This window comes from Eupeodes corollae, chromosome 1 (assembly GCF_945859685.1).
Source record: "Eupeodes corollae chromosome 1, idEupCoro1.1, whole genome shotgun sequence".
Classification (NCBI taxonomy): domain Eukaryota; kingdom Metazoa; phylum Arthropoda; class Insecta; order Diptera; family Syrphidae; genus Eupeodes; species Eupeodes corollae.
In genome coordinates this window covers 208833504-208860907 of record NC_079147.1, presented here as the reverse complement: position 1 = coordinate 208860907, position 27404 = coordinate 208833504, and the positions used below count along the sequence as shown (strand labels likewise).

At 34.4% G+C, this 27404-nt stretch overlaps 1 protein-coding gene across 1 annotated transcript; it reads left to right on the top strand.

Annotated features, from left to right (window-relative positions):
• The first annotated feature begins 60 nt into the window (after positions 1-60).
• LOC129940975 (uncharacterized) lies at positions 61-4078 on the top strand. Its single transcript, XM_056049507.1, has 4 exons — positions 61-312; positions 3173-3380; positions 3458-3836; positions 3912-4078. Exons 1-4 carry the CDS (start codon positions 130-132, stop codon positions 3991-3993), a joined length of 852 nt encoding a protein of 283 aa, XP_055905482.1. The 5' UTR covers positions 61-129; the 3' UTR covers positions 3994-4078.
• Positions 4079-27404: the final 23326 nt, after the last annotated feature.

Below are 27404 nucleotides of genomic sequence, written 5' to 3'. Positions count from 1 at the left end.
ATTTGTCTTATCAATCCTTGTGACTGTAGTGCGAGTATAAAAGTGAAAACATTTGCATTAATTACATTCAGTATTTATTTAACTTTGGACTTAAGAGGATTTGGCGAATTAAAAACAAAAGGATTCAAAATGGCAGCAATCTCGAAAAATGGATTAAACTTAACTTTGGCTTCATCACTTATTGGAATTGTTTTGTTATTTAATTTTGCTTCTGCTCAAATAATCATATCCTCGACTACAACCACTTTGAAGCCTCCTTCCCAACTTCAGTCCTGTCAAGAGGCTACACCCAAAAATGTTAATTTAACCTTGGTGAGTTCTTTGTTTTTTTTCTTCTGATTATAAGAAGTGTGATAGTGATCAGTGGAAAATTTATATTCAATCAAAACAAATGTATTTCCAAAAATTACGTTTCAAATGTTAAGAATTTCACACAAGTCACGTAATGGTTTGGGATTTTTAAAAATTCATGTACATGTGTACTTATAACTCGGCGAATTGAAAGTGGTGATGACTCAAAGACATTATAAAAGTTTGATACTCTTTAATTATTGATTGATTTATGTCTCGGAATTAAAATATTTAACAGAAACCTTTTATCATAACAACTTCTTATCTAGTAGGGTTTGAAAACTTGTGACCATTAGTATTTAGAAGAAATAGAAATATTTTATGATATTAAGTGTATTTGAAAAAAAAAGAATACAAAATTGGAAACTCAAATAATTAATCTTCTTAATATACACAAATTACTTGTGACGATGTTTGTCCGAGGTGGACTCCTAAGCTACTTAACCGATTTTTATAAAATTTTTACACTGTGTGCATTTTGATCCAACTTGAAAGATAGAAAAGCTTACATCTCAATTTAAGATCGCAATATTATTTTATTGCAAATTATTTGTCTATTATTTGGATAGTTAAAATTAAGTTCATCATTTTTTGGTATAAACATAGCCGGCCACGTGTTACTTAGACTGAAGTATAAATTAAATTCATATGCATTAAACCGCCAGAAAATTTCTGCATTGTTCTCCGGGAAAAAATTAATTGATTCAGGGTATTTTTCCGGATATACAGAGTAATTACTTTAATCATAACTGGCTTAGTTATCAGGCTGCTTAGGCAGCCAAAAATGTTGATGTTGACGAAATTAACTTCCAGATACAACAGTTGTTACTAGGCGGTCAATGATGTTGTTGTTTTTTTTTTTTTAAATGGCATCTATGTAAAAAGCATGATGGTGCTCATGTCTGATGTTATCCTACCGTTCCCCCTATATAGTTAACAACATTGTAATATTACAACAAAACGTGAGCCAAAACAACGCGTGGCCGGGTCAGCTAGTTTAATTATAAAATTGACGAGGTACTTGATTAAAAGCAAAGTGGAAGAACCTGAACTTATTGAAATTGAAATATTTAGTTAATTAAAATAGAACGCATTAGTTTCGATTGAATCGAAATCTCCAAAATCGGAACTTATCAGTTTTAGATTTCAAGCTCCATAGAGTGTTATTTAATTGCATTTCAGTAAAACGTGAAAATAAGCCAAAATTTCGTTTGTAAAATTTTGATTTTTTAAGAGTTTATAATTATTTTATATTAATAAAACCTTTTTGTAATGAAAAACAAGCTAAAGTTAATATCTTTCTTTGTTCTAGTTAGTTATTTTTTGTAAGACATATTTTTAATTAGATTTTTCGAAAAATTCAAGTGAATATTAAATCTTTAGTATTGTTTTCTGTTCCTCAAATATTTTAGGTGAAAACCAATTTTTACCAATTTTCAATAGCATTTTTTTAAGGTTTTTATTGATTCTATAAAAAATTGATGAAGGGTTGAAAATGGATACTTGACCTGTCGTAGGAAAAGATACTCTTAATCAAGATCTATCATTACAGATATAGATGACTTTTTTTGAAGCATCCTATAAAGTCAATCATTTCGAAATCAATGGCATTAATTGTTCCCCAAAATCTTCTAGTCCAACATTAATTTTGACCAGTTTTAGTAGTTCTTTATTTATGGTTTTGATTTAAAAAAAGTGGTTAATTGGACTTTTCCAAAATTTTGAAAAAGACTTACAACAATAATTTTTTTAAGAAAAAATAGATAAATAAATTGGAGTTGAAATCAATTTTTATTAATTTTTATTAGACATTTCCTTAGGTTTAGAAATAAAAAAATAAACTGTTAAATCAATTGTTCTTAAACAGCAGATTCAAAAAAAAATATTTTTCGATGCATACAATTATTGTAGGATTAATACCAGTTTTTTACGAAAGATATTCAAGATGTCCATTACTGGTTGATTTTTTTAAAAGTATCACTTTAGAATGTTAAATAATATTAAAGTCATTTTTCCTTTTTTAAATAGTTACAGAACAAACCTTTTATACAAGTTTTCTACAAATCTTTTCATATTTTGATGTGAAACAAAATTTATTGGAAGCCAATATTTGAACTGGTCTTTCAAATAGATAATGATATTTTAAACATACAAACGTATGTACGTACTTACGCACACACAGGAACATTTCTAAAAACCTTCAATTTATATTCTAGGGACCTTGAAACGTCGAGAAATGTCAGAATCCGATTTGAATAACTCTCTTTGAGAGGTTAAAGGAATAACATTTTACCAACAATTCCAAATTTGATAATTTTTGATAAATACTAGAAACAGTTCTCCACTTTTACTCTTCACTATAAAAATACATATATTCTCCCATTAGATCCGTTTTTAAGCTATATCCAAGCAAAAAAGGGTCAAAACCCTCCAATCCGTATATCAAAAATCAAAACGCCAAAATTATGAATGGAAGCATTTTCGAATTATTATTAATATTATCTCTATGAGGTGTCTTAGACAATGTAATATTGTTATCTCACATGTGTCCTGATTACAAAACCACCTGTTACACTTTACTGTTTTCCCAAAACACATCATCAGTTCTTTTTTTTTCGTTGTTTTAGAAACGCATGATAACGGGCTGATAATATGGTACGAGATAATGAAAAAATATATCAATTTTTTCCGAAACGTAAAGAGTAGCTAATGTAATGTTTAATCATCATCTTTCGTTCATGTTTTCGAAATGTATTTTTGACAACAGATCAAATTGAAATAAAATTGAAAATAACTTGAAAAATATTTCTTTTTCTTTTAGTTCCATGGAGAGTGGTTTGAAGCAGCTCGTAAAATCCAAAACAGTACTAATAATGAATCGTGTAATGCATGGAATTTCGAAAACGACACAAACCCTGTGACTTTCACCTCAACTTACAATACCAATCCTAATAAGCTTTGGGCAAACGAAAGTACAGCTGTTCAAATAAATGTTACCGATGGCGTTTACAGTCTTAATAACACAGATGGTTTGTTAAAAACAAAAAGAGAAATTCTGAAATTTGAAGATAACCGAATTTTTTTGATTTTGTTCTTACCAATGTAGGAAGTGTCAATATTTACAAAATTCTCGAAACTGATTATGATACATTTGCATTCATATGCAGTTATAAGAACAGTTCTACAAACGAAGCAGAAACATCCACAACTACAGCATCGACAACAGAACAATCAACAACAACATCATCATCATCATCGTCATCATCATCAACTTCAGAATCAACAACTTCAAATCCTTCTTCTACATCATCGCCAATTCCTGAAACAACACCAACACCATCAACATTAGCAAACACAGCTTCTAATGCTTATGTTTTGGTTCGACACAGATCTTTAAACAGTACTGAATTAGCAAATCTAACAGCCTTAGCCGGAAGTCAATATTCAGACTTTAAAAATCTAACCACAGTTATTCAGTCTGAAAAGTAAGTCTTGACAAACCACTGTTGGTATTTAACATATAAAAAATCAAAACTTATCCTTTTCTGATATTATTTTAGGTGCACAAGTGGTTCTTCAGCCCTGATGCCAATGGTTACAATGATATTGGCTGTTATTTTAGCGACATTCTATAAATCATAAGAAAATAAAGTAAATAATATCGTATTGTACATAAATGATGTTTTAAAATTAATATTTAAAATAAAAAGAAATACAAAAGTTGAAATATTGTTGAGTATAATAAATTCCGAGTGTACAAAATTCCTAAACGTGTCAAACGCGCACAATAATGATCATTTACTCAAAATTTAAAATTTTAATTTTTTTCAGTTTGAGAGGCAGAAATATATGGTAATCAACATTTTTACTTGGACTTTTGGGTAATAGACGTCTGTCGCAATGTTCGTTAGATTGCATTGGTCTACTTTTTTGAAGTAATACTTATATAAGTAAACTTATAGAAATGTTATCCAAATATGTTTTGCAATTATTTTCATTGCTCTGAAGACTTTTAAGTCGAAATCACACACACAATGTAAGCTCAAGGAAAGAGGGTTTGAAAGAAGATTTTGGTGCTATATAACACTATGATCTAATCTGGGTTCGAGGGTATATACTGATTTGATTATCATTCCTAGAAGCGCGAGAATTACGGTTGATCTTCTTAAGGGGAAGAATGCAGCTGGCTATTTCTCTAGAACATAAATCGTTAAAATAACATTTAAAAATTGAAACAAGAAATGTTTTTTAAAATATCAAATACCATAATTTTACTTTATCTAAAATTATCTTTAAAAGATTTGCTCCTTATTCGTTACGAGGAAAAAGCTTTCGATCTTCCACATATTTTTTGAGCTGATAATTATTCAGCGTTTTAGTGAGCTCGCAAAAAAAGGGATAGAAAAAAGCTATCCCGAAAGTGCATTAATGTAATAAGTTATAAATACAAAAGTAGAATTGATTTTTAGCTTTTTTTGGGGCATTTGGTCAAGGCCAACATCCCGTTCAAAACTCTGAACTCTGAGAGGGTCAGAGAATATGTTTCCCAAAAAGTATAAACTAGAATTTAACATATGAAGTCTTTTTAAAATAAAAATATTTGTTATATATCAAAAATTTGATTTTTAAGTAAATTTTGTTAAAACTTTGAGTTTGTATGTCAAGAGATATTATGGTGACATTTGATTCAAGTTTTTACTATGTTTGTCACCGGTACGAGTCGGCAGACAAGGTCCTAAATTCAATTGGCATTCATTTTGAAATGATTTGTACTTAAACTAGACTGATGAACAATTTTAATTTGCAATTTATACTTTTTATATATAATTATTTGGTGAATTAATAAAACAGTGAAATTTATTATAGATTTTAATTAATTGATTTAAGGAGCTATCTACACCATAGTTTGATCTGCTAAAATTAGTATTCAATAGTTTCTGGAGTCTAATACTTGAAGGAATAAAACTACGAAAACTACGCTCCTCAGAAGATGGCCCTTACACCTTGTCTTGACGTCTTGTCTTGTCTTCTCTGAAGACTTGTAGCCACCATATAATTCACAGTAGCTCTATGTAGCTCATATTATATGGATTCTCGATTTATTCGAGAAAATATGCATCAAGACAAGGTGTAATGGTCATCTTCTGATGAGCCCAACCATTACATCGGGTCGAAACGCATATTTGAACACCATGCTGGCTTATTTTTATTCATTTTTCATGATGTTAAATCATATTTATTAAACTAAAACATTCGTCAAGTTGTAGGGTAACATTAAAGATAGTATCTTTACTTTTAACGAAATTGATAGAATTGAAGAATAAGTGGGGGACATTTGAAACAGTGTTAGATGTGCTAGGAAAGCTAATTGTATTACAAAAGCATTTTTGGTGTGGTTTGCAAACATGTTCGCAATTATACTCGGCTCATTACTTTTTGATGTCGAATCAGTCATTATGTTAGGGTACCAACATACTTCTTCTTACGATTAACGAATTCCAAAAACTGTCAGGAATATTTTTAAGGTTTAGTAAAATTTTCTTCAATCGATTAATGACGCCTAGTGGTACGAAATTGTATTTCATTGTAGGTACGCTGGCTGTAGCAAAAACTAATTTATTAATTAAATTGGGGCCCAAAGCCACCTTGTATGGTGTAATGCTTAGCGTTTTTGTACTTTAAGTAATGTATAATTCACTTAGGTGGATAACTAGGTTAGTAATATTTTTTCAATAATAATTTTTTAATTACCTAAATTGAAAAGCAGTTGAGTGCTTTTATTGAAAAAGTAAAATGATTTTGATAATATAACAAGGCCAGGCACTAGCAATTAAGTAATTTTGAAACTACTTTACTGTATAGTATGAAATGAATACATGATTTTATCTTTCTCTAGAAGGAACTTTTAATCAACATCATTGTGTCTTATATGTAAGCCCTTTAAATGGAATTTAACTCATAGGTAGTTACACATATATCCTTGCTCTTATCATCGTGCTCAATTCTTGAAGTAAAGAAGAGATTGCTGCATCTGCATCTGCATATACACATCAGGTTCATTAAGTTCATTTCAATCTCCGCACCTACAACCTATAGATAGATATAGTAGGTACCTACAATACACATAAGTTCGTTCGTTCATATTCATCAAGAACTATACTAACAATCTTCTCGTCTCTTAACATGGTATAGAATTGAAAGCGTAGGTGTAGGACGTAGGATACGTAGTTATATGAGGAAGAGGAACATGTGGGTTCTCTGTGTAATCAAGACATTGTCTTGGTGGTGTCTTCTCGACTGCCATCTTATAGTATATGAGACACCACAGGCACCCCAATGTCTTCGCTATTATAATGCTTCTGCTTTTGCTGGAAGATGCTATCATCGCCCCATGTGTTTGACTTATGATGTCGTTCATTGTTATTGGATATCCTTGTGAGAAAATGAAGTGCACTCTCTCTCGTTGTTAGCCTCGCTATTCAATGGAACAAGGAACAACCAAACCTATCATCATCATCATCATCATCTTCATCGTCAACCAGGAGCCCGAAGAAGGACGCATCAGAAACATCAACGTTTAAGTGATATCTCTCCCCCTCCTTCATCCACTCTCGCCCTGTCCCTTTGCTTTCACTCTTCTATAAAGTCTTGAGGTCCTTGCTCAAAGTTGAAGTGGTAATTTATATATCATCTGCTGGGCGCAGCATATTCTCCTTGAAGCTCATCATCAAGAATCCTATATAACTTTCCATTAGTACACGAGTGGTGGAAATTGATTTTAATTGAATTAACGCATATGCACATAAGGATTTTCGGGGGTACATAATACTCGTAGTACAAGTAGTAGAGAGTACATCTATCAGGATTCACGATCCTTATGAAGTTAAGTGTGAGCATATAAGATTTTATATATGTATAGAATGGGGCTGGGGGATTTTTGGGTGTGTAAATGCATAGTTGTCTGGTTGGATTTGGTTGGTGATGCAATGCAACGTTGAAGCTTGTTTAAGTTGAATTGAAGAGCGGATAACGAGTTGTTGTTATAAGTAAACTGAGATGAGAATTCTGTGGTTCCAAGGCAAACTTAAGTACCAAAGATATTTCATGTGATTGTATACCTTACTTAAGGCATCTTTTATGAAACTCTAGAGCTAATGTGATGACATTTCTGCGTTTGAGAATAGAATTTCGGTTTATGAGATTTAGGTTTATTATCTAGGTAGCCAGTGAGTTTGTAAAGAGAAAATCTGATTATCATATCGTTATTGATCAATCAGTGTAATTATTTTAATTGTTGCTTCTTTTCAGTGAAAATAAATTGGTTGTATTCAATTGTCAGTTTAATAACATTAGGAAATTAAGGCTTCTGCTCTGGGAATGACTTCAGTCCAACTTCTGAATCTATTTATGTTTTTCGATAGGAGGCATGATTCGTCTATCCAGGTCTGCCTGATTTAGGCCAAGTGCTGATCATCTTCTTTCCAGAACATCAGCGTTTTCTTTCCCTGAAACACCATTAAGAGTAGGAACATAACAGTGCCTCGTGTTGTGCTGTGTACCAAGAACTCTTAGTTCTTCGTTAACTCAGGAGACCTCAGCTTGGAAGTATGAGTGGGCTTCTAACATCCTTCGTGTACTGCTACCCTGCCTGTGTTCACATAGTGAAGGCTTCTTATTAAACTAATCTTTTCTCCTAGAACATGTGGTTGTGAATACCTTCTAGAAGTCTAAATGGGGAGTTAAGCGCTCAGTACTTTTTATTTCTGTAGAATTAGTTCATGACCAATGCACTACTTGATTTCCAGCACTCAATTTGCCTTAGCTGCAGTGCGATATTGATTGCTGCTGATACTTGTACAAAAAATCCAAGGGTTTACATGAAGAACCTTGTGATACTGATATTCTTTATAACTTGGTTACGGTTCCTAAGTTGGTACTTTTGTCCAATGCATTCCACCAGACCAAGCTTCTATAATTTGAACATCCATTTTATGATTGTTAGTCTTATCTTGAATGTTAAGGCTCTGATTCAATATCTTATCGAAGGTCATGCCAATATAGTTTACGTGTTTGGAGAGTTTAAGTTGGGTCCCTAAACCGCAGGTTATAGTCCATATTGATAAGGTATTTCTTATCTGCTCGCTGATGTTGAGGGGGAATTCACCATTCACTACATTAATGAGGATTGTGTTTTTCACGAGCATCAAATGAAGTGAAGGAGTCCAACCTTGAGGAGTTCCTTTTGGAAGGAGATACTTAGATCTATATTCCTCCTAGTTGATATGTCTATTTTTTAACAAATGTTGTTAACTTAACATTGACAAATGCTTCTTCCACCACCTCAATTTCGACATTTTTGAAAACCCAATTATTGTCCCGAAAGGACAAATTTGTTGTCTAATGCTGTTTTTAAAAGGTCCGTAAGGCTGGAAACACCACAATCGAATTTCGATTTCTTAATGATGGGGTTATTTAGGGCTCTTCTTGTGCTAATTTAGTGCTCTAATCCCGACTTGGTTCAAAAATTTCTTCCCCCTTAAAGTTGTGATGTTCCCAGCTTGACGTCAAGCTGTAAATTCCACACCTTAAGGTTCATAATTTCTAAAAAACTGATGATGAGGGAACTTAGAGATCTTTTTGGGCTCCAAAGTTTGCGAAACTCCAAATTAGTATTTCAAGCCCTTACCCCCTAAATTGAGTCGTGAAGTTGAAATTTTTGGAAACTTTCTAAACCACCAACAATTTAAAAAAAAAAACTAATGATGGGATCATTTAGTGCTATTTTTGCGCTCCTTAGTTCGCGTAACTCTAAATTGTTGTTTTAAGCCCATATCCCCAATTTTAGGTCGTAAAACTAAAACTTTTGGAGACTTTCTCAACCAAACACAATTTTAAACATCTAATGATGAGGTGATTTAGGGCTCTATTTGTGCTTATTCAGTGCTTTAATTCCGACTTAATTCAAAAATCCCTTCCCCCTCAAACTTGTGGTATTCCCAGCTTGACGTCAAGCTTAAAACACCACACCTTTAAATTCCTAATTTAAAAAAACTGATGATGAGGGAAAAAATGTAACTAATCAGATTTGAATTTAGGCATATCGTCTTATCTTATATCGTCGTCGTCGAAGGGATGTTGAACCTAGTCGGGATTAGAGCACTAAATTAGCGCATTATTAAGATTTCGAAGCTCGATTGTGGTGTTTCCAGCTTTACGGACCTAATTTTACACTTTGCCTTTTGTGATTTTTATAATTTCATACACACTTGAATTTGAGTGCTTGGTTTTAAGAAGTTAAGAATAGTGATCTAATATGTTCAAACCATTTTGCACTTTGGGATATTGGTTGTGTGGTCCCTTACTGTTTCCAAGAAAACCGGTGGACAATTTTTAGTTCTCAGGAAAACCCTGGAAGTAATTTCGATAGCCACACCACTGACCATTCGATCTCTTTACGCTCAATCAGTCTCAATTAGCCTTTTCTTTTTCACATGAACTAAAATATCATTTGTATTTTCCTGGTTAGCCTTTTACATTTAAAACATGTGCATCAGCATTAAACAATTTTTAAATACATTTGTAATTGATTTATATTTATTTAGGTGCATTTTAAGAAGTATTCATTCATTTCTAAATCAAAAAGTCATTTTTAAAACACAAGTAAAGTTCCTAGTAGATAAAATACTACCTATCCTAAATCGACTTCTTAACACCATCAACGTGGTTGAACGACGTACAGTAGCGTCATCCCAATCGTTTATTTATATAACGAAGGCTCAATCGAATCAAATAATTAAAATCTCATCAATCTTCTTCTCTCCTTTGCTTAGAATCAACTCTATCTCTCTGTGAAACAACTCTCTCAATGAAATAAAATCCCAAGGATTCACCAGCAATTCAGGATCAGTTATCAGCTCAAACTCTGTGGTTTAGAATGTATATTATCCTTTCAAATCCGCATTCAATGCTAAGCTAGATGAGGATTCATTTGCAGAGAGTGTTTATGCCACCTACATACATACATATATGAAGCTTACACCCAAAAACTCCCACATTTATCTTCGTCCTTTCTTCGTCGTCATCATCAGTAGCTAGCATCATCATCATCATCGTAGTCGTTGTTGTCGTCGTCGTCTTATTCGTCGTCTGTGATGTCGTCTTCGTCGTCGATTGAGATAAATTTCAATTACCCAAACAGAGATCCGAAAATCTTTCGCACAAATCACAAACTTTGAAGGATAAAACGGTGAGAGAGAGAGTAAGATTGTATATTCTGTATTTGTGTATGGATACAGCGAGTGTGTGCTCCCTCGGAAGTGATTCAATGGCTCCAAGTCCTTTATCAATGTCCTGGCATAACACAGATTTCCTCACAAGGTATATGGTCGTATTTTTTTTTCTTTTGATTTTTTGATAATTTTATTTTCTAGGACATCGAGGATATATTTTGGCTTGCCCAACATCGATTTCGATTGACAAAAAAGTAAAAAGCAAGGATTTTTCTGGTAAAAAGAAATAGATACGGTTGGTGAGCGTTAGGGTGAGGGCGATGGTTGAAAGTTATTTCACAAATAATCACAGATTACACAAGTTATCCATTAACCCATCAGATCAGAGCCATTAAACAATTTTCCAGAACTTCAGTTTCTCAAGTTCTTTTTTTTGTTCCTTTTCTCATCCTGATGCCCGATGCGGAATCTAAGAGGATATGTTAGCCATGGTGTCAGGAGGAGATTTCTCCTGTCAAGTGTTGTATTGGTTATTTTTTTTCCGAGATGAACATAACAGAAAAAATCGTTTCACACATAAATCGATCAATCAATTTGAAACTTTAGCACTTTTTTTGCTTGTGTCCTTCTAAAAGGATTGCTATACATGTGTGATATGTGTGTTTATGTGTGAAGACCATCCTGCGATATCAATAATAATTTTTTTTTGATATTCAATTTTTATCGCGACCTGCGGCGATGGGGTCAATACCAACGTTAATATGTGTTAATTTCAGTTTTTTTTTTTGTTTTCATACTGAAAATGATATGACAGGATTTCTCTTTGTATATTTTGCCGATATCCTTGCTGAGTGACTGACTGGCTGACTGACCGACCGGTGCCGGATATATAATTTTGTAGGCATGAAAGTATTGAATTCCTGTCTATCGAATTTTTTGCCACAGGTGACAGGGACAAATGTCAATGCTATATGATGGCGCAATTACTCCTTGATGGGATGTAATTAACGGGAAAATGTTGATAACAGGATGCCTGTACCTGTGCATGTGTGTGATGGAAGGATATTCGTTGAGGCATATATTGGAATTATCGCATAAAAAACTCAACACCTGCTTACAATTAAATGCATGAATGGACCAATTAAGGTAGAGAATGGGAGAAAGGGAAGTGGGTGCCTAGTGTTAATGTGACAATTAACAGTTTGCGCTGCTGGTTTGAGTGATTGGAAGAGTGTTGATACATATACAAATCATTTTATCCATTAACGATAACAGATGATGATTAGATTATGGAAAATTGAAGATAATGAAAGAAAAATAATATTATTATGTGTTGGTTGGGTGTGAATGAGCTCGAAGAAAAGTTTTGAAATACTTATCCAGCCACGAATTTGCTTCAACTGCTTTTTGGAAGGAGCCCTATGCCTGGCCACAAGATAATTTGACATAAAACCAAGGCAACACTTCCCATAAACAATTCCATCGCCTCTTCTTTTTTATAAGATCTTATATTGATGGTTTCGAGATTAAGCTCGAGAATGGCTTTGACGAATTTGGCTATAAGTGCATTAATCGTTTGGTGTTATATCGGTGCGGCAACAACAATTCTTCAAAAAGGTTAATTGAAATTTTCAAGACGGTTGATGTGTGATGAAACCATTTGGGATTCAGTGCCCAAAAGATTAATTTTTGCATTGCCTGTGTGGCATATGAGAACTAGGGCAGGGATAGAGTTGGCCTGCAATTTGTATGCTAACTTCAAAAAAAGTAACTTTACTTTTTATTGACAAGAAGTTGTCAATTCCTTGTAAGGGACAGCACCCGTGAAAAAAACTTTGCAATATACATTTTTTCCATCACAATTATTTGGCAGTGTTGTTTGTTAATGTATAGCCACCAAGATGAAATTGTAAAATAATTTTAAGCCCAAAATCTTTGTTATTATATTTAAGTTGATTTAAGCTATTTCAAAGCGCATTACATTTCTGAGGTAATTATACCTTGGTAAGCGATTTGTGTAAGTGCAACAAAGTCAAGTGATATTAGGCCAAATTTCAATAATTGGCCTTGTTTCAATTTTTTTAAGTTTTTTGAACCGATTTTCAACCGTTGGTCTTATAACCCTTAAGCATTGTACTGGAAAAACCGTAAAATGGAAAGGCACCAGGTTTTTTTTATAAACTTTTAATACTTTACCATGTTTTTTTTAGACCATAAGCTCATGAGGCTTGGTTCTTCTTAACCCTGCAGTCGTCGCGCGGATTACTACTGTAATCCACTCTTACAAAATGGAGTATTCCTAAGAAACTAGTGGTGGGGATTTTTCATCTCTTTTAGTACTTACAATTAAATAGTTAGAACAGTTAGTTAACTTAACTTAATATAACATGTAATTAAATTTTAAAGCCAAAATAAATTTGAAAAAATTAAAGCATTTGGTTTTATTCTAATTTTAAAATGGATTACTAATGTAATCCACGCGACGACTGGTGTAACATTTTGGTGCGCGACGACTGCAGGGTTAATCTCCGAACATGGTTTTTTAATATTCAAGACGGACTCAATTTCAGAATTAGTATGACTTTACAGTCTCTGGTTGTGCGATACAGCGTATTTTTTAACAACTTCTGTAACCATTTCTATTTGTAAGTCACGATCGGTATTTCATATGTACCAAGGTGCATTAACTATTCCACGAAGGACTTTGTTTTGGAATTTTTGGATGATTTCGGTATTTGTTTTCTTTGTACATCCCCATAATTGGATTCCATAGGTCCAAACAGGCTTTGGTACTTGATTATAGAACATTATTTTGTTTTGGAATGATAAATCAGAGTTGTAACCAAGCAACCAGTACATTTTTCTATATTTCAAGTTTAGTTCTTCTCTTTTCTCTTTGATGTGCTCTTTCCACTTAAGCTTTGCATCCAGAGTCATTCCATGGTATTTGGCAGTATTTCTTCAATTCCGAGTATTCTTGATCCCTTACTCTAAACAATCGGTCTGAGATGTACGATTTTAATATTTCAAAGTACTGCCTGGGAAGATCCCTTTACAATTTGTACTCAAGTCCCTCATGCCAAACCTTGTCAAAAGCTTGAGCAACATCTAAGAAAATAGCTGAACATACTTGTTTTCCGATATTATATGAACTTGGTCTATCGTGGAACTCTTATTTCTAAAGCCAAACTGATGGTTTGGGGTTAACCTTCTTTCTTCTATGATTTTGCTAAGTCTTTTCAGAAGCATTTTTTCAAAAACTTTTGCCATAATTGGTATAAGCGATATTGGTCTCTAAGCCGTCACTTCTGTAGGTGGTTTACCTTGCTTTAGTATGACAATTACTTCAGCAATTTTCCAATGGTGAGGGACATACCGGTGCTTAAGGCATGCATTTATTACAAATTGGAGTTTTATGAAGGCTTTCAATGGCATTTCTTCCATAACCTGTGTAGTAATTAGATCGTAACCTGGTGATTTTTTATTTGGTTGTTGATGTAAACACATACCTTTTATTTCTTTAATTCTTTCAGTTGGTATTTCACTTTCATCTATCTTATCAACAAACTGTGAAGATGGAATTCCGTATGAGTTCTATATAAATTCTCCCCACGCATGCATTAATAAAATAAGGGAACTCTGACATCCCCTCCTCTTTCTAGAAGATGGTAATTAGTCCAATACACAAAAAGGGTCCCTTAGACATTGCTGAAAATTACCGAGGTATATCGTTTTTGAATGTGTTCACAAAAATATTCTGCGGTATACTAGTAGAGAGACTTGAAAAATGTGTCGAAAGGAAAAACATTCTGTCGGATCTCCAAGCCGGATTTAGAAAAAACTTTTCAACAATAGACCAGATCTTAACTCCTTCATCAATCATAAAAGCTTTTCAAGCAAGGAACAAAAAAGTTTATTCTTTATTTGTGGACTTCAAATCAGTTTTTGACCTTGTAAACAAAAGCGCTCTTTTCTATAATTGGGTCTATCTTCGAGGTTTTCGAAAGTAATTAAAGCGATGAGCACTAGAAATAATGCATATGACATGGGGAGATATTTTCAGAATGGTTCGAAACATGTACCGGAGTAAAACAAGGTTGTCCACTCAGTGCCTTGTTGTTTTCGCTGTTCATAAATGACATAGAGGAAGCCGTACCTGGAGGAATACGAATATCTGATACTGTTATAAATGTGCTACTGTACGCTGATAACCTTGTCGTGTTGTCGGAATCATCAGAAAATCTACAGTTGATGATAAATCGCTTAGCAAATTACTGTGCTAGGTTAGAATTGTCTAATTATGCAGACAAGTAAAAAATAATGATCTTCTCACGATTCTCGAAATAGATGGTTCCTTAATAGAAATATTTTAGAAATATCCAAAGAAGTTTAATATTAAGGTATAAAGCTAAATACAACCCTAAATTTCGACAAACATCTTATGGAAAAAACCAGCACATCTCAAACCTTGTTGAATTTATCAAGGAAAAATGGTTCTTCAAACGATAGAATAATCCTTTCAGCCCAATATAAACTATTTGAAGCCGTTGTGAAATCAACTCTCTGCTACGCTTCTCAGGTTTGGAGTGCAGTTGAGTACCCAGTGATAGAAAAATTTCTTATCAAGCTTGTGGAAATAATAATGTACCCTTTGAAAAACCGAAGTTTTTAAGATTTTATTTACAACTAAAGAAAAAGCCATATCATAGAGTGTCAAATTTTAAAGAAGGATTTTAACAATTTCAATAGATTAAAAAGCTTCTTTAATTCGTCTGAGCTGGTGAAGGCCCGTGAAAAGCTTTATTTGCCTTAAGACTAGCATTTAACTAATTTTCGAACTTTCTTTCAAAAATTCGAACAAAAACATTTACAGTTATATAAAAATGTATAGTTCCAAACTTTCCTTACGAATAATTACCTGCGTCAATCTAACATTTGACATTCTAAAACGAATTTCCCTCGAAGTCTTCATCCTAATGGAATTCAAAACACCGACAACAATAAAATCCTTTCAAAAACATTATTCTCTAAAGAATCCTTAACTTCAACCATCATCCTTCATCATTCAAAAATTTTGTATTATATAAACTTCTTAGGTCGCATGTTTTATTTGTATGTAAACACAAAGTGCGACAATAGCATTAATCACACATCCATTAGGGACACGTCACAAGTTTGTCCGAAAGTCTCTATCCATTTAAAATGAAGATACCTACAATCATTCCATTTGTTTTTTTTTATTTTGTATATTTCAAGACGAAATATAATAATTCTCAACCATCAGAAGTCCCTGAATGAATGTCAAGGCTTTTGGGATGGCACATGGCAGAGGGAATTGTTGGAGTGCAATATACGAGTAAAGAGTGGTCGTGATGGTCGTTGGCGTGGTGTGGTATATGGTAAAGTGCGATGGGATTTTATATCCTCTTCAATTTGTTTACATTTACTAGTCTGTCAAAATATGCTCCCACTTGGTGGAATGTGTTTGACATTTTGATACGATTCTTTCATACATATATTTGTATGTATAGGGACGATTTGAGAAGGACTAAATTAAAGATGGTGCTTCTTATGAATCGGAAGGATTCTTATATAACTACATGTATAATGGTTGCGAGAGGATCCTTTTATACTTTTACTTAAGAAACATATTATACGCGTGTCTCATCTTAATCACTGTCGTAAATGTCAACTCTTTACTAGAACTACTAGGCGGGTATATACCTCTCCTTGCCGTCATCATCTTTATATCGTCGTGCGTTCGTGTCGTTTTTTCATCAATCTTTACGGTTTTGATTGTGGGTGTTGGCAAAACACTTGGAAAAGTTTTAAATAGGTACACGTTTTGCGTCATATTTAAGGACTTTTATAGGTGAACATAATACCTTCATTTCTATCTATGAGCAGAATTTTAATTACCAACTCATCTTTAAAAAATGAACAGCGATTGTGTGCCAAAAGGTTAACAACAAACAATGGCTCGAACGGTGGCGCAACAGTCCGTTGTGAACCAGGGCCTAGTGACTTACAACTCTCAACCATTCGTGTGTGCGAGTACTGTTGTTAGGAATGGAAGGGACCTACAATTTTGGGCCGAATCCGAACGGCTAATTTGAGAAAGCACTTTTTCATGACAAGAATTACTCTTGAAGGATTTGTCAATTATTTTTTTTTTAAATTAAGGTGGCACAGGCATTGAACCCAACACCCCTTGCATGACAGTCCAACGCACTTACCATCATGCCACGGGTACTACCCGACTCACTTGCGAAGTTTTCAAATAGAAGACAATTAAATTTTATGAAACGGTCAGAAACAAAATTATACTAAAATAGGGTTTTTCAATATGGGCGTGGCGTTTGCAGTATGGCACGTAGCGCAGCGTCCTGCTGGAGCCACATGTCGCCTAAGCCCATATGGTGTAATTTGGGCCATAAGAAATTAGTTATCATCGTTATGTAGGCACTCGCTATTGACGGTGACCGCCTGACTAACGTTGTTTTCAAAATGTACAGAACAATTACTCCTCCGGTTCAAAATCCACACCGATGGTAACTTTTTAAGGATTCATTATAATCTGGTGAAGCTCGCGTGGGTTGGTGTCAACCCATATACTGCAATTTTGCTTGTTAACACAGCCATTTATCCAAATGCGTCTCTCGCTAAAGTTGATTTTTCGCCCAAAATTGGGGTACTCTTCCAAACGATTCGAATTCCAGTCAGCGAACAAGCGGCGTGCGTCGTCTATGGTCATGAACTGTTTGAGCTCCTGGGTCAGTTCCATCTTGTACGGGTGTAGGCCCAAGTCCCGACACGAAATTCACCAAGTTAAAGTCTGCGAAAGGCCAAATTCTTGGACACGTCGAGGATTAGACTGCCTCGGCTTCTGCTGTACACTTTCACGGACTGCGGCGATGTTGTCGGGCGATATTGCGTTCCTTGAACGTACGGGTGTTGGCTGATTGTCTACTGCACCTGTAGTATCAAATTTGGCCATCAAACGATGAATAGTCCAAACACTCATTCCGATAATAAAGTTTTGTCATTTAAATTATAATTCTTCTTTGTAAACAATATTTTTTGTTCTTCAAGCAACATAAAATTGTCTGTGGTTAAAACAGAGATTTTTGATGTCAAGGCCTGCAACCTTTAGTGCCTGTCCCTGTTCCTTATTGATAGACATAGCAAAACAAAGATTTATAGGAAATTGTACTCGTTTAAATTCAAATGGGTGTTCGTTGGCAATCATCGGTATCCTGCGAATGAAATCGTTTTAACCTTGGACTGAGCCGGAAAGAATTTTAGCTTCAATAGTTACAATCCGTATTCTAGAACCATAACATAATTTCGGTGCATTTAAATTCCTCATAAGTAGGTATTTTTGGAGCCCCAATTTTCAAGTCCAATTTATGCGGAGGAAGTCCTGATGTATTCATAGAATTCAGAAATTCAATTTGAATATCAATAGCATTACCTTGATCAGTCAGATTATCAATAGAAAGATAAGTTTGTTGATGGTCGTGAAACATTGAAAGAATCATCCGTTTTCTCTGAAATTTGGGCGACTGTCAGGTAAAATTTAGCTATTAATTCGTCTTGTACAGTGACGCTAGTTACAATGTTGATTCTATTAGTACTTCACCATCATTATTTAAAATATTTCCATTTCATGTATCCAAAAGAGTTCTTAAAAATTGTGCTGCATTATTATCACCACCCAAATGTACGCGCATATTTGTGGCCAATCTTAAAAATTTGACAGAAGCCCACAGAAACGACGATTTTAATCAACAGTTTATTTCATCCACTTTTTGTACATCTTGGCACAACTGGCAGTGTTTGGTGAAAAAAACCACACCTCCCATCGGACGTTCATCAGCTCTAAAATCTCTAAGTGTATGATCCAGAGCTTCAGACCCACCTTTTTTAACCATAGTCGATTCGTCCGACACAATAAACGTCGTTTCTTAAAGCACTTTAGCTATTGAGCTCTGTTTCGAGATACTAAAAAATGGACGCTCTTGGCTTTACAAGTTTAAAGTCAATTCGAAAGTTGCGTAAGGGGCTTTTTCCATTCTCTAGAAATGTTGCAGCAATCCCAGATGATGCTACCGCTAATGCAATTTTTCCTTGCATTCTAAATTTAGCAAGCAAAATATTGATCAAGAACGTTTTTCCAGCACCACCAGATGCATCAAGAAAGAACATTTTACCACTGTTCTGCATCAAGTTGTCGATTATAGTGTTGTATGCAAGTTACTTGTCGTCGGTTAATGTTTGTTCATTTTCTTGAAAGAAAATTGAAAGTTGGTTGGCATCATACGCTATTTCTGAGAGATAATCCCTGTCCTGAAGAAATTGTTCGTCACGTTCTTCAATCCGTGTAGAAGATTCCATATCAAAGTCTGACATCATTTTTTCTGATATTTTTAGAAGTTGATCTTCAACCAATATTAATGCCTCATTCAAAATTTGTGGCGTGATTGCTAATTCCCAGTTTTTGAAATTATGCCTGTGTTGTTGCAATATGTCAGATGCCATATTTTCTTTGTGTTAATTCCATAATTCATTCAAATTTGATGTATGGCAAAAGACGCAAGTAAAAACATTATGCTTGGGTGAACGATAATAAACACACTGACCATTTTCTATGTTTACAGCTAGTTAAAAAACTGACGGAAATCGTTCTTAATATATTTGCCAAAATTTCGGTTCTCAGGGTTGTTTTATAAAAAAATCCAGATAATGGTTAGATTCTTGATGAGAATGATTCAAAAGACTTTTTAATGGTTCCGGTGGATCAGCAATTTTTGCCAATAAAGCTTTTCTTCCTGAACAGCAGAGACCTGGTGTTTCTTTAGGCTATTTGAGTTCAGGACAGAAATTGCAGAAATTGTTTTCGATCCTTCGATTATCAGTAAATTTATTTTATTTTAGAGTATTGAATTTCTTGGAAATAATGTGATTTTATGATCAACTTTTGTGGGCAACATTTAAATATGAACTAACTAAACTTTATTCAGGTTTCTTGACAGACATTCTTTCTTTTCTATGTTCTGAAAAAAAAACATTTCAGAATCCTTTCATTCTTAAATCGAAATTTTCATAACCACCTTTCAAAAGACAAAATTCTGTAAAAGCTTTGATAAATTCAATCACTTTTTAAATAGTTCGTTTTACTTGGAGGACTTTTAGGTAAATCTTTATTTTTATATTAATTTATACTAAAAGAAAAGAAAAACAAAATAAAAGAATAATACGAAGTCAATTTTTTGTTTTTGGAAGAACTCAATTTTCCTCAACCATAACAAAACTGACGTCGAAATTAAACGCTCCTTTATATAACATAGGTATTTACATGTGTATTCATACCATGCCTACACGATTTTCCATTATAATACCATTCATGGAGACATTAAAATTCTTCAATTTTACTACAAGAATGTCAAGCTATTAATTTTCCTCTCTAACGTATCTAACCTTCCAGCCACCACTACCGCCGCGACGACCGACGAACGCCACCACCGGCGCATAAGTACATATTTATATAGCCATGTTATTTCCTCCAAGATTTTCTTCCACCATATCGACCAAGAAGACGAAGGACAAGGACACAATTTTTTTTCATCTTCTTCTTTTCCGGATGATATGAATCCCAAAAAAGATGGCAAGCCATTCTGAAACATCGCTCAAGAGGAATGCGTGCATCTTTATTCAGCTTGACACTTCATTACCTGTACCACTTGTCTTTGGTTCTTGGCCTGGGGTGTAGGTAGTGTATACATAGAATAGAGCCAGGATGAACCATCAAGAACCAACCACCACTACCGCCAGCCACCAGTCATTCTTATTCCTGTTCCTTTTCGGTCCTCGCTATCCTCCTATACCTACTGCCTTAAAAGATCCAACTATTCCTCGCGCGTAAATTAGATTCAATAATTTAAGGCATTTTTGCCACACTGAAAGACTGAAACTGAATGACATGACGCAAACAGAGAACAACGAAGACCCAAGACCAACGAATAAGGAACATGAACATTAACATCCTCGAACTTGAATGTGTCCTTTTTAAAGTTAAAGAATAGGAATATGTATAAAGTATAAGTACATTGTAGGTACCCAGTCTTGTTGTTGTTGTTTTTGTGTGTGGGTTTGAGTTATATGAATAAAGGACAAACCAAACATCCTGTTTTCTTGCTGGCGAATGTCTGGAGTCTATATTATAGGGATGAGATTTCTACTTCTGTGGGTACAGCTTTCGACTTCCGTGAAAACATAATTGAGTCATTTGTCACACGTCATCTGAGCTTCAGCTTTTTAGGAATGAGTTCAAAAAGCTGCATGGATGTGGGCTCTATGTTGTGGTAAATGAAATTATGTAGAAGTATCTACCTACACTCTGTATTTCACTTACACCCGATTCTGTATCGAGTGTTACTTGATGTTGACATTAAAGACACGATGGCAGCGATGGTTGTCAGTTTCCGGGGTTAAAACGGGTTAAGTAAGTTGTACCTAGTCTAATGTTGCATCATCCAGAGTTGATAGCGGAAGCTTATTATAAGACTGTAATTCAGGAAGTATCCGAATTACATCAGGCTCTCTTGTTTCGGTTATCATATATCCTGTAGCTTAAGTGAAAGGATAATAACATCTTTGCTTTGACAACGAAAATCGATGTAACAAAAACCGGCTAAAGGCTTTAAAGATACATTTATAGGTGATTAAAGATAGATAAAGCAAAATAGAAGGCACTGTAAAGAAATTATCTAGAAATATTCCAAAATAATAACACAAAAGTTTAAATGAACATTTTCTTGAAAGATCAAAGTTTTTCTATCCAAATTTATGAAGTTTTAAATTTCTGTTGAAGCGGATAGCCGACAGTAAAAAATATCTTCTACGACAGCGCTGACAAACAAAATGAATTAACTGAAATCGATATGATTCAATAAAAGAACAAGAACCTACAGAAAAAAGAAATTACAAGACCATACCCCTTGAGCCTCATTACATAAAATATTGAAACGATTAAAAAAAAAAAAAACTCACCGCTCATAAAGATGACCAAACTATAGATGATAAAAATCTTTTCTTTTTAAATTCACAATTTATAGTTTAAAAAAATACAAAGTGGTAGCACTCAACCAGAACAAGAATAAACACGAAACTGATACTAGCTCCTTAAAGTATGCACATAATTTGTTTTTAACGGAACTTTTACTATTGAATTTAATTGAACTTAATTAACCAAAATTTCACGCAAATAAGTAACACATTTTTTTTATTATTAATTTACACTAAAATTACACTTTTTACAAATTTATCTTGATTTATGAATGAAAAACAAACACTTTACAAATACCACCCGAACCCAAAGAACGGAGCAACACCTTTAGTCACTAAAACACCAAGAGAGACTGAGAAAATGAGAATTACCATCGAGTTGAGTTATTGTTATTGCGTTTTCAATTTGAATTTAATAAGTTAATCACTCAATCGCTACAAAACGCAAATGTCGCAACGCAATTGGTGAATCCATACCCAACCTGAACTCAGAAACTCAAGTGGATAAATGTGAGAAGAGATCACAGAAATTTTTAAAAGAATTGCAATAAAACATACAAATGGGTTTACAAAATGCAGTTAAAACTGATAGAATTTTTTAAAATGGTCAAAACGCGAAAGCATTTTAAAAATAATTTTGCTGTAATAATAGTTCTAAGGTAATTCAAAGTAATTGTTACGCGGGAATGACAATCTTTCGCTTTTTGTCTTTGTTATAAAAAAGTGAGTCGAAAATGCTTAAAAGTATCGTTTTTTAATTCACTAGCAACAACTAGGTTCTAGTCCATTTTAAAATCGATTTTCGCTTTTTATAGTTAGTTTAAGTTTTGTACCGGAAACGTTTACTTCCTGTGAATAGATACGTACTTCATTATTACAAATTTATAAAATAACAGGCTAAAAGCAAGCTTTGCAATAACTCAAGATCAAAAAATAAACCACTTAAAAAGGGTTTACAAAAATGTGTCACTAGGATGAGGCCATGTGTAAAATTTCAGAAAAAAATTAATGAAACATTTGCATTTTAGGGTCTTACAACATTTATTTATAACGTTTTTACATATTATTAATTTCTTAACACTCACAGGAATATAGAGGTTGTAACCAATGGGACCATTGAGATTATACTTATTTTCATTTGAATAGCCAACGTATTTTCATTCATTGCTTCGAGCAACATGTTCTCTTTCAAAATTCATCCGATGCTTCTTATGTACTTGCTTCAAAACATGCTTATTTTTTAGTTTTCTTCTATGGACAATATCAATGTTCTGAATTATCCTTTGAATTATGCTGGCTAATACTCAGCATTGGTCCCATTCCTAAGTAGCGTGTAGAGTGAAATTTTAGGCAAGCCGAAGAATTAACCACTTTTCTCATGATGTTGTGGTTTCTGCCTTATAGCCGTTTTGATTTTTGATTTTTTTGTATCAGCAAGATGATTGCTTTAAACTCCTTGCTATTTCACGTCCTGAGAGTAATAAATCCTTGATAGCATCTTTATTTGTTCTTTATTCAGCTGTCAAAGTCTTTTTAAATTAAATTAAAACAGGAGTTTTCAAGACTCTTTTGGATATTCTATACAAACGTTCTTAAAAGATCCTACTTTTATACTCCTGGACGAAAATATTCGCAATGGCATCATCCAAGTGAAGCACTTTTATACACCCTTCCTTAGTAGTTCAGTATTTGATATTTTGAAACTAAAGTTTCATACTGTTGATACTTTTATTACTTTTACAAAATTAAAATAAATAAAACAACATTTTGCGTACGATACAAAAATTAGGAGTGAATAACTTTTTTCCTTCTCAAAGTGCTTGTGTCTTAACTCATTTAAAACAGTTCCAAGTTGTTTTCGTAGGTTATTGTTTCTTGTTTTTTTATTGTGTAGATTTTTATTTTTAGTCTAAAACCATTATTTACAAATTGTAAGAAGCGGTTTTTGAAGGATTTTGTTTGTTATACAAAAATTTCGATTCCGATCGGATTTATCTAAAAAAATTTATCAATTGTGTTAACAATAATATTTTGTATAGAAAAAAATAATTTTCGAGTCAAAACCTTCATTAATTCTAGAACCATTTAAGTCAAAAATCTGTTTTTACCAATATTTTTTAGTATATTTTATTGTTTTTTTTTTATTCACAGTCAATATGATTTTTCTAATAACGTTACTTACTGTGTGAACTAGGACCTCACATAACAAACTACTCCATCTAGCTTCGTCTCCAGTTTTGCGCTCCAAATTGGGTGAGGTGAGTTTTCATTTGTGTGCGCCACCTGATCAGCTGTCTTCCTCTACTGCGGTATACTGTGGGTTTGGATTTGAAGACTTTTCATCCCGGAGAATTGATTCCCATGCGCTCTATGTGACCCAGCCATCTTATTTGGAATTTTACCCATCTGGCTAAGTCTAAGTGACTGTGCAGTGCGTACAGCTTGGTGTTTAATCTTCTCCTCCACTCTCCTTCAATGCATAGGGGACCGTAGATCAAACGAAGAATTTTTCTCTTGAAACGACCTAAGGTGCCAAAGAAACGGCGTTTAGCAAGAGTTATTCTTCGTTATATCTCAGCGTTGGTGTTTTTTTCTGCGTGAATAGCGGAGCCTAGGTAGACGAAGTCCTTAACTACATCAAAGTTACGTTTGTCGATGGTGAAGTTTTGACCAAGAGGTCGATGTTAAAAGTCCTTTCTTGACGACGGCAGCTTCTTCGTTTTGCCCTCATTAACCATTAAACAAATTTTTGCTGCCCTCTGTCTCAATATTCACAAGAGCGCCATTTAAATCACGCTGAATTCTTCCGATTATGTCATCAGCATAGGCTAGTAATTGAAAAGGCCTTTGAGAAAGATAGTGGCTCTAGTATTGACGTGAGAGGTCTGCACTATTGAAGCACGAAGTTAAAAATATTGCATGACATCGCATCACCTTGTCTAAACCTTTATGGATCAGCTTGAATCCTCTATGGTCATCCTACATAAACGGACGAGTTTGGCAGGGATGCCAAAACACGATTTGACGTTCTTAAGTTTTTTTCCAGGATCTGCCGTAATTTTTCTGGTCTAGAACCACAATGATCACGACATATCAAGTTGTTGATGATGGGCTTTGGTCGTTCATATATTACGGCAGAAAAGATTTCGTAAGCGATATTAAGTAGTGCCTCTAGTTGGTGCAGTTTAGAAGGTCTCCTCTTTTTCAGTATCGGACGAACAATAATTAGGTTCCATTCATATTGCATGCTTTCTTCTTACCATTTCTTACAGATAAGTTTGTGCATTCTCCTAACCAAATTATCCCCAGCTGCTTTGAAGAGCTCGGCATTTAAACCAATAGCTGCAGCGGCTTTTTTATGGTAATCTTTACTTATTTTTTTCGTCTATGTTGAATGAATCATCCTGCCTGGTGGAATTCGGTTCGTCGTCGCTGTTATACAGTTTGCAGATGTGGTCCTTCCATATCCTCAGCATTGACTACGGTTCCACTATGATGTTTCCACTTTCGTCTTTGCAGCCTTCGGTTCTAGGTTTATGTACTTAGGAATTTCCTTTCACCTGCTCATACAAGTTTTGAACTTCCTGCTTTTAAACCTCTCAACCTCTCTTTTTCCTTTTTCTCGCTTCTTCTTGTCGTAGAGCTCAGGAGCAGCTACCGTCTTTCTATGCAGCGCCGCTTTGCGTGCCTGTTGTTTGACTGCATTTTACTGTTCCTCATCAAACCAGGGTACATTGTGTTGGCGGTAGTGAACTTTGAGAGAGGTAACTTGTAACTCGGTCTTAGAAGGATTTGGCGATCTCTTGCGATTGTAGCCGTTCGATGTTATGCCTTCTACCAGCATCTCACTGTTTTGCCTTGGGTTTGGAAACCCGAAGTGCTAACTTGGCTACAGCGAGGTAGTGGTCCGAGTCGATGTTAGCTGCTCGGAAAGTTTGGACATCCATGATGCTGATAGCGTGTCTAGCGTCGATAGCAATATGGTCAATATAGTTGACGGTAGATTCATCTGAAGAACTCCAAGTTCCTTTGTTAATGTTGAGGTGTGGAAAACGCGTATTGGCTACCATGACGTTTCGTCCCGCAGCAAAATCGATGATCCTGAATCCGTTGACGGAAGTGTTGTCGTGAAGGCTGTTTTTCCCGATATTCCAGCAAAGATGTCTTCTTTTCCTAGATTGGCATTAGTATCACCCACGACAGTTGTAACTAGGACACTGCTCAAGCTCAAGGGCTTGAAGAACATATCCTTGGTGTTGTCATCCCTCTCTTCTGTGGGGTCGTTTTGCGCATACTAGGCTAATGTTGTCGAATTTAGACTTGATGCGGATGGTCATGAGGCGTTGATACACCCTTAGCTCAAGACGTGTTGCCTAAGTCTGTCTCCAATGAAAAATCCGCACCCAAATAAGCGCTTTTGGTTTTCTCGGTAGCAGTCACCATAGTAAATATCGCAGTTTCTCATCCTCTTTTTGCCCGGCTCATATCACCGTATTTCCTGGATGGCGGTGATGTCTACTCTATAGCAGTCTAGATCCTCCGCTAGTTCTTCGCCTCCTCATGTTCTGTTATGGGATCTAACATTCCAAGTGCATATCCTATATTCGTTGTCCTTAATTTGTTTGCGTTGGTTGTCAACAGTAAATCCGTCCGTATCCAATCCTTTGCAACTGGGTTTTCTTTATGTGGACAGGAAGTCACCCTGACGCGTGACATTTAACCTGAAGTAACATGTCATTGATTTAAGTAGAAGGCCGAGAGAAGCTTTGACTCAATTAGCCATTTTTACCTCAAATTCTTGCTCAGCCACCCTCAAAACCTATATAATCAATAAAAAAAAGTTATCCTCTAATAGACTTTATAAAAACTTTAAACGCGTTTATCTCGAAACTAGGTTTTCTGATATAACTTTAGCCCTAGGTCTTATTCAATCTATCCGAATTTCACTATGCAAAATATTCTTGAAAGTAAATACTTTCATCTTCGACTTTTTGTCATTTTTGTCCAAGCGAAAGAGAAGATCCCCTAAATTGAAGCTGCTAGCTTCATTGGGTGGATAGATATTTGGGGTGAAGCAACTTTATCACTATTTTTAGTTAGGGTTGAAGAAAAAAGCATTGTGAAAGATCGGATGTATACATTAGTTTTTGTCTTTTGTTTAAATTGCTGTCGACTAATGAAAACTGATTAAACCAATTCCTTGAAAGCAGATGATATATTTCTCAAAAACAATCTTGAATATAAACTGCAATTTTAGTACATTAGCAGCCCTGGGTAAAATGATCCGTATGAGTATTTTAATTTTGAATATGCTTGGACTCAATGTCTCTAGCTCATTGGTTGTTTGAGTAGTTATTGGGCAGTGTTGCCACTGCCTAAATAGTTTACTGTCTGATATCTCGCTATACATTGTGTTGTGGGCTCTAAACTGTGGTCTATAATATCCATACTTGATGAACATTTCTTTTAAATATTATATGAATTTTTTAAGTATAGAGTTTCAGGGTTACTCTTGGATGTGGAAAAATTTGCTATAGTCAAAATATAAATTTTTCATATAATACAAATTTGGCTCAGTAAAATATTGTTTATCTTTTTGAAGAAGAAAAATTGGTGAATACGGTAATCCGGTTCTGATAGCAAAAAAATGTCAAAATTTTAATTTAGATTTCATTTTGAGTTTCCTTTAAAAAAAAAACAAGCAAACAAAATAGTAACCTAAGTAGGTACTGTCTCAAGGACTCGTGCAAAATGATA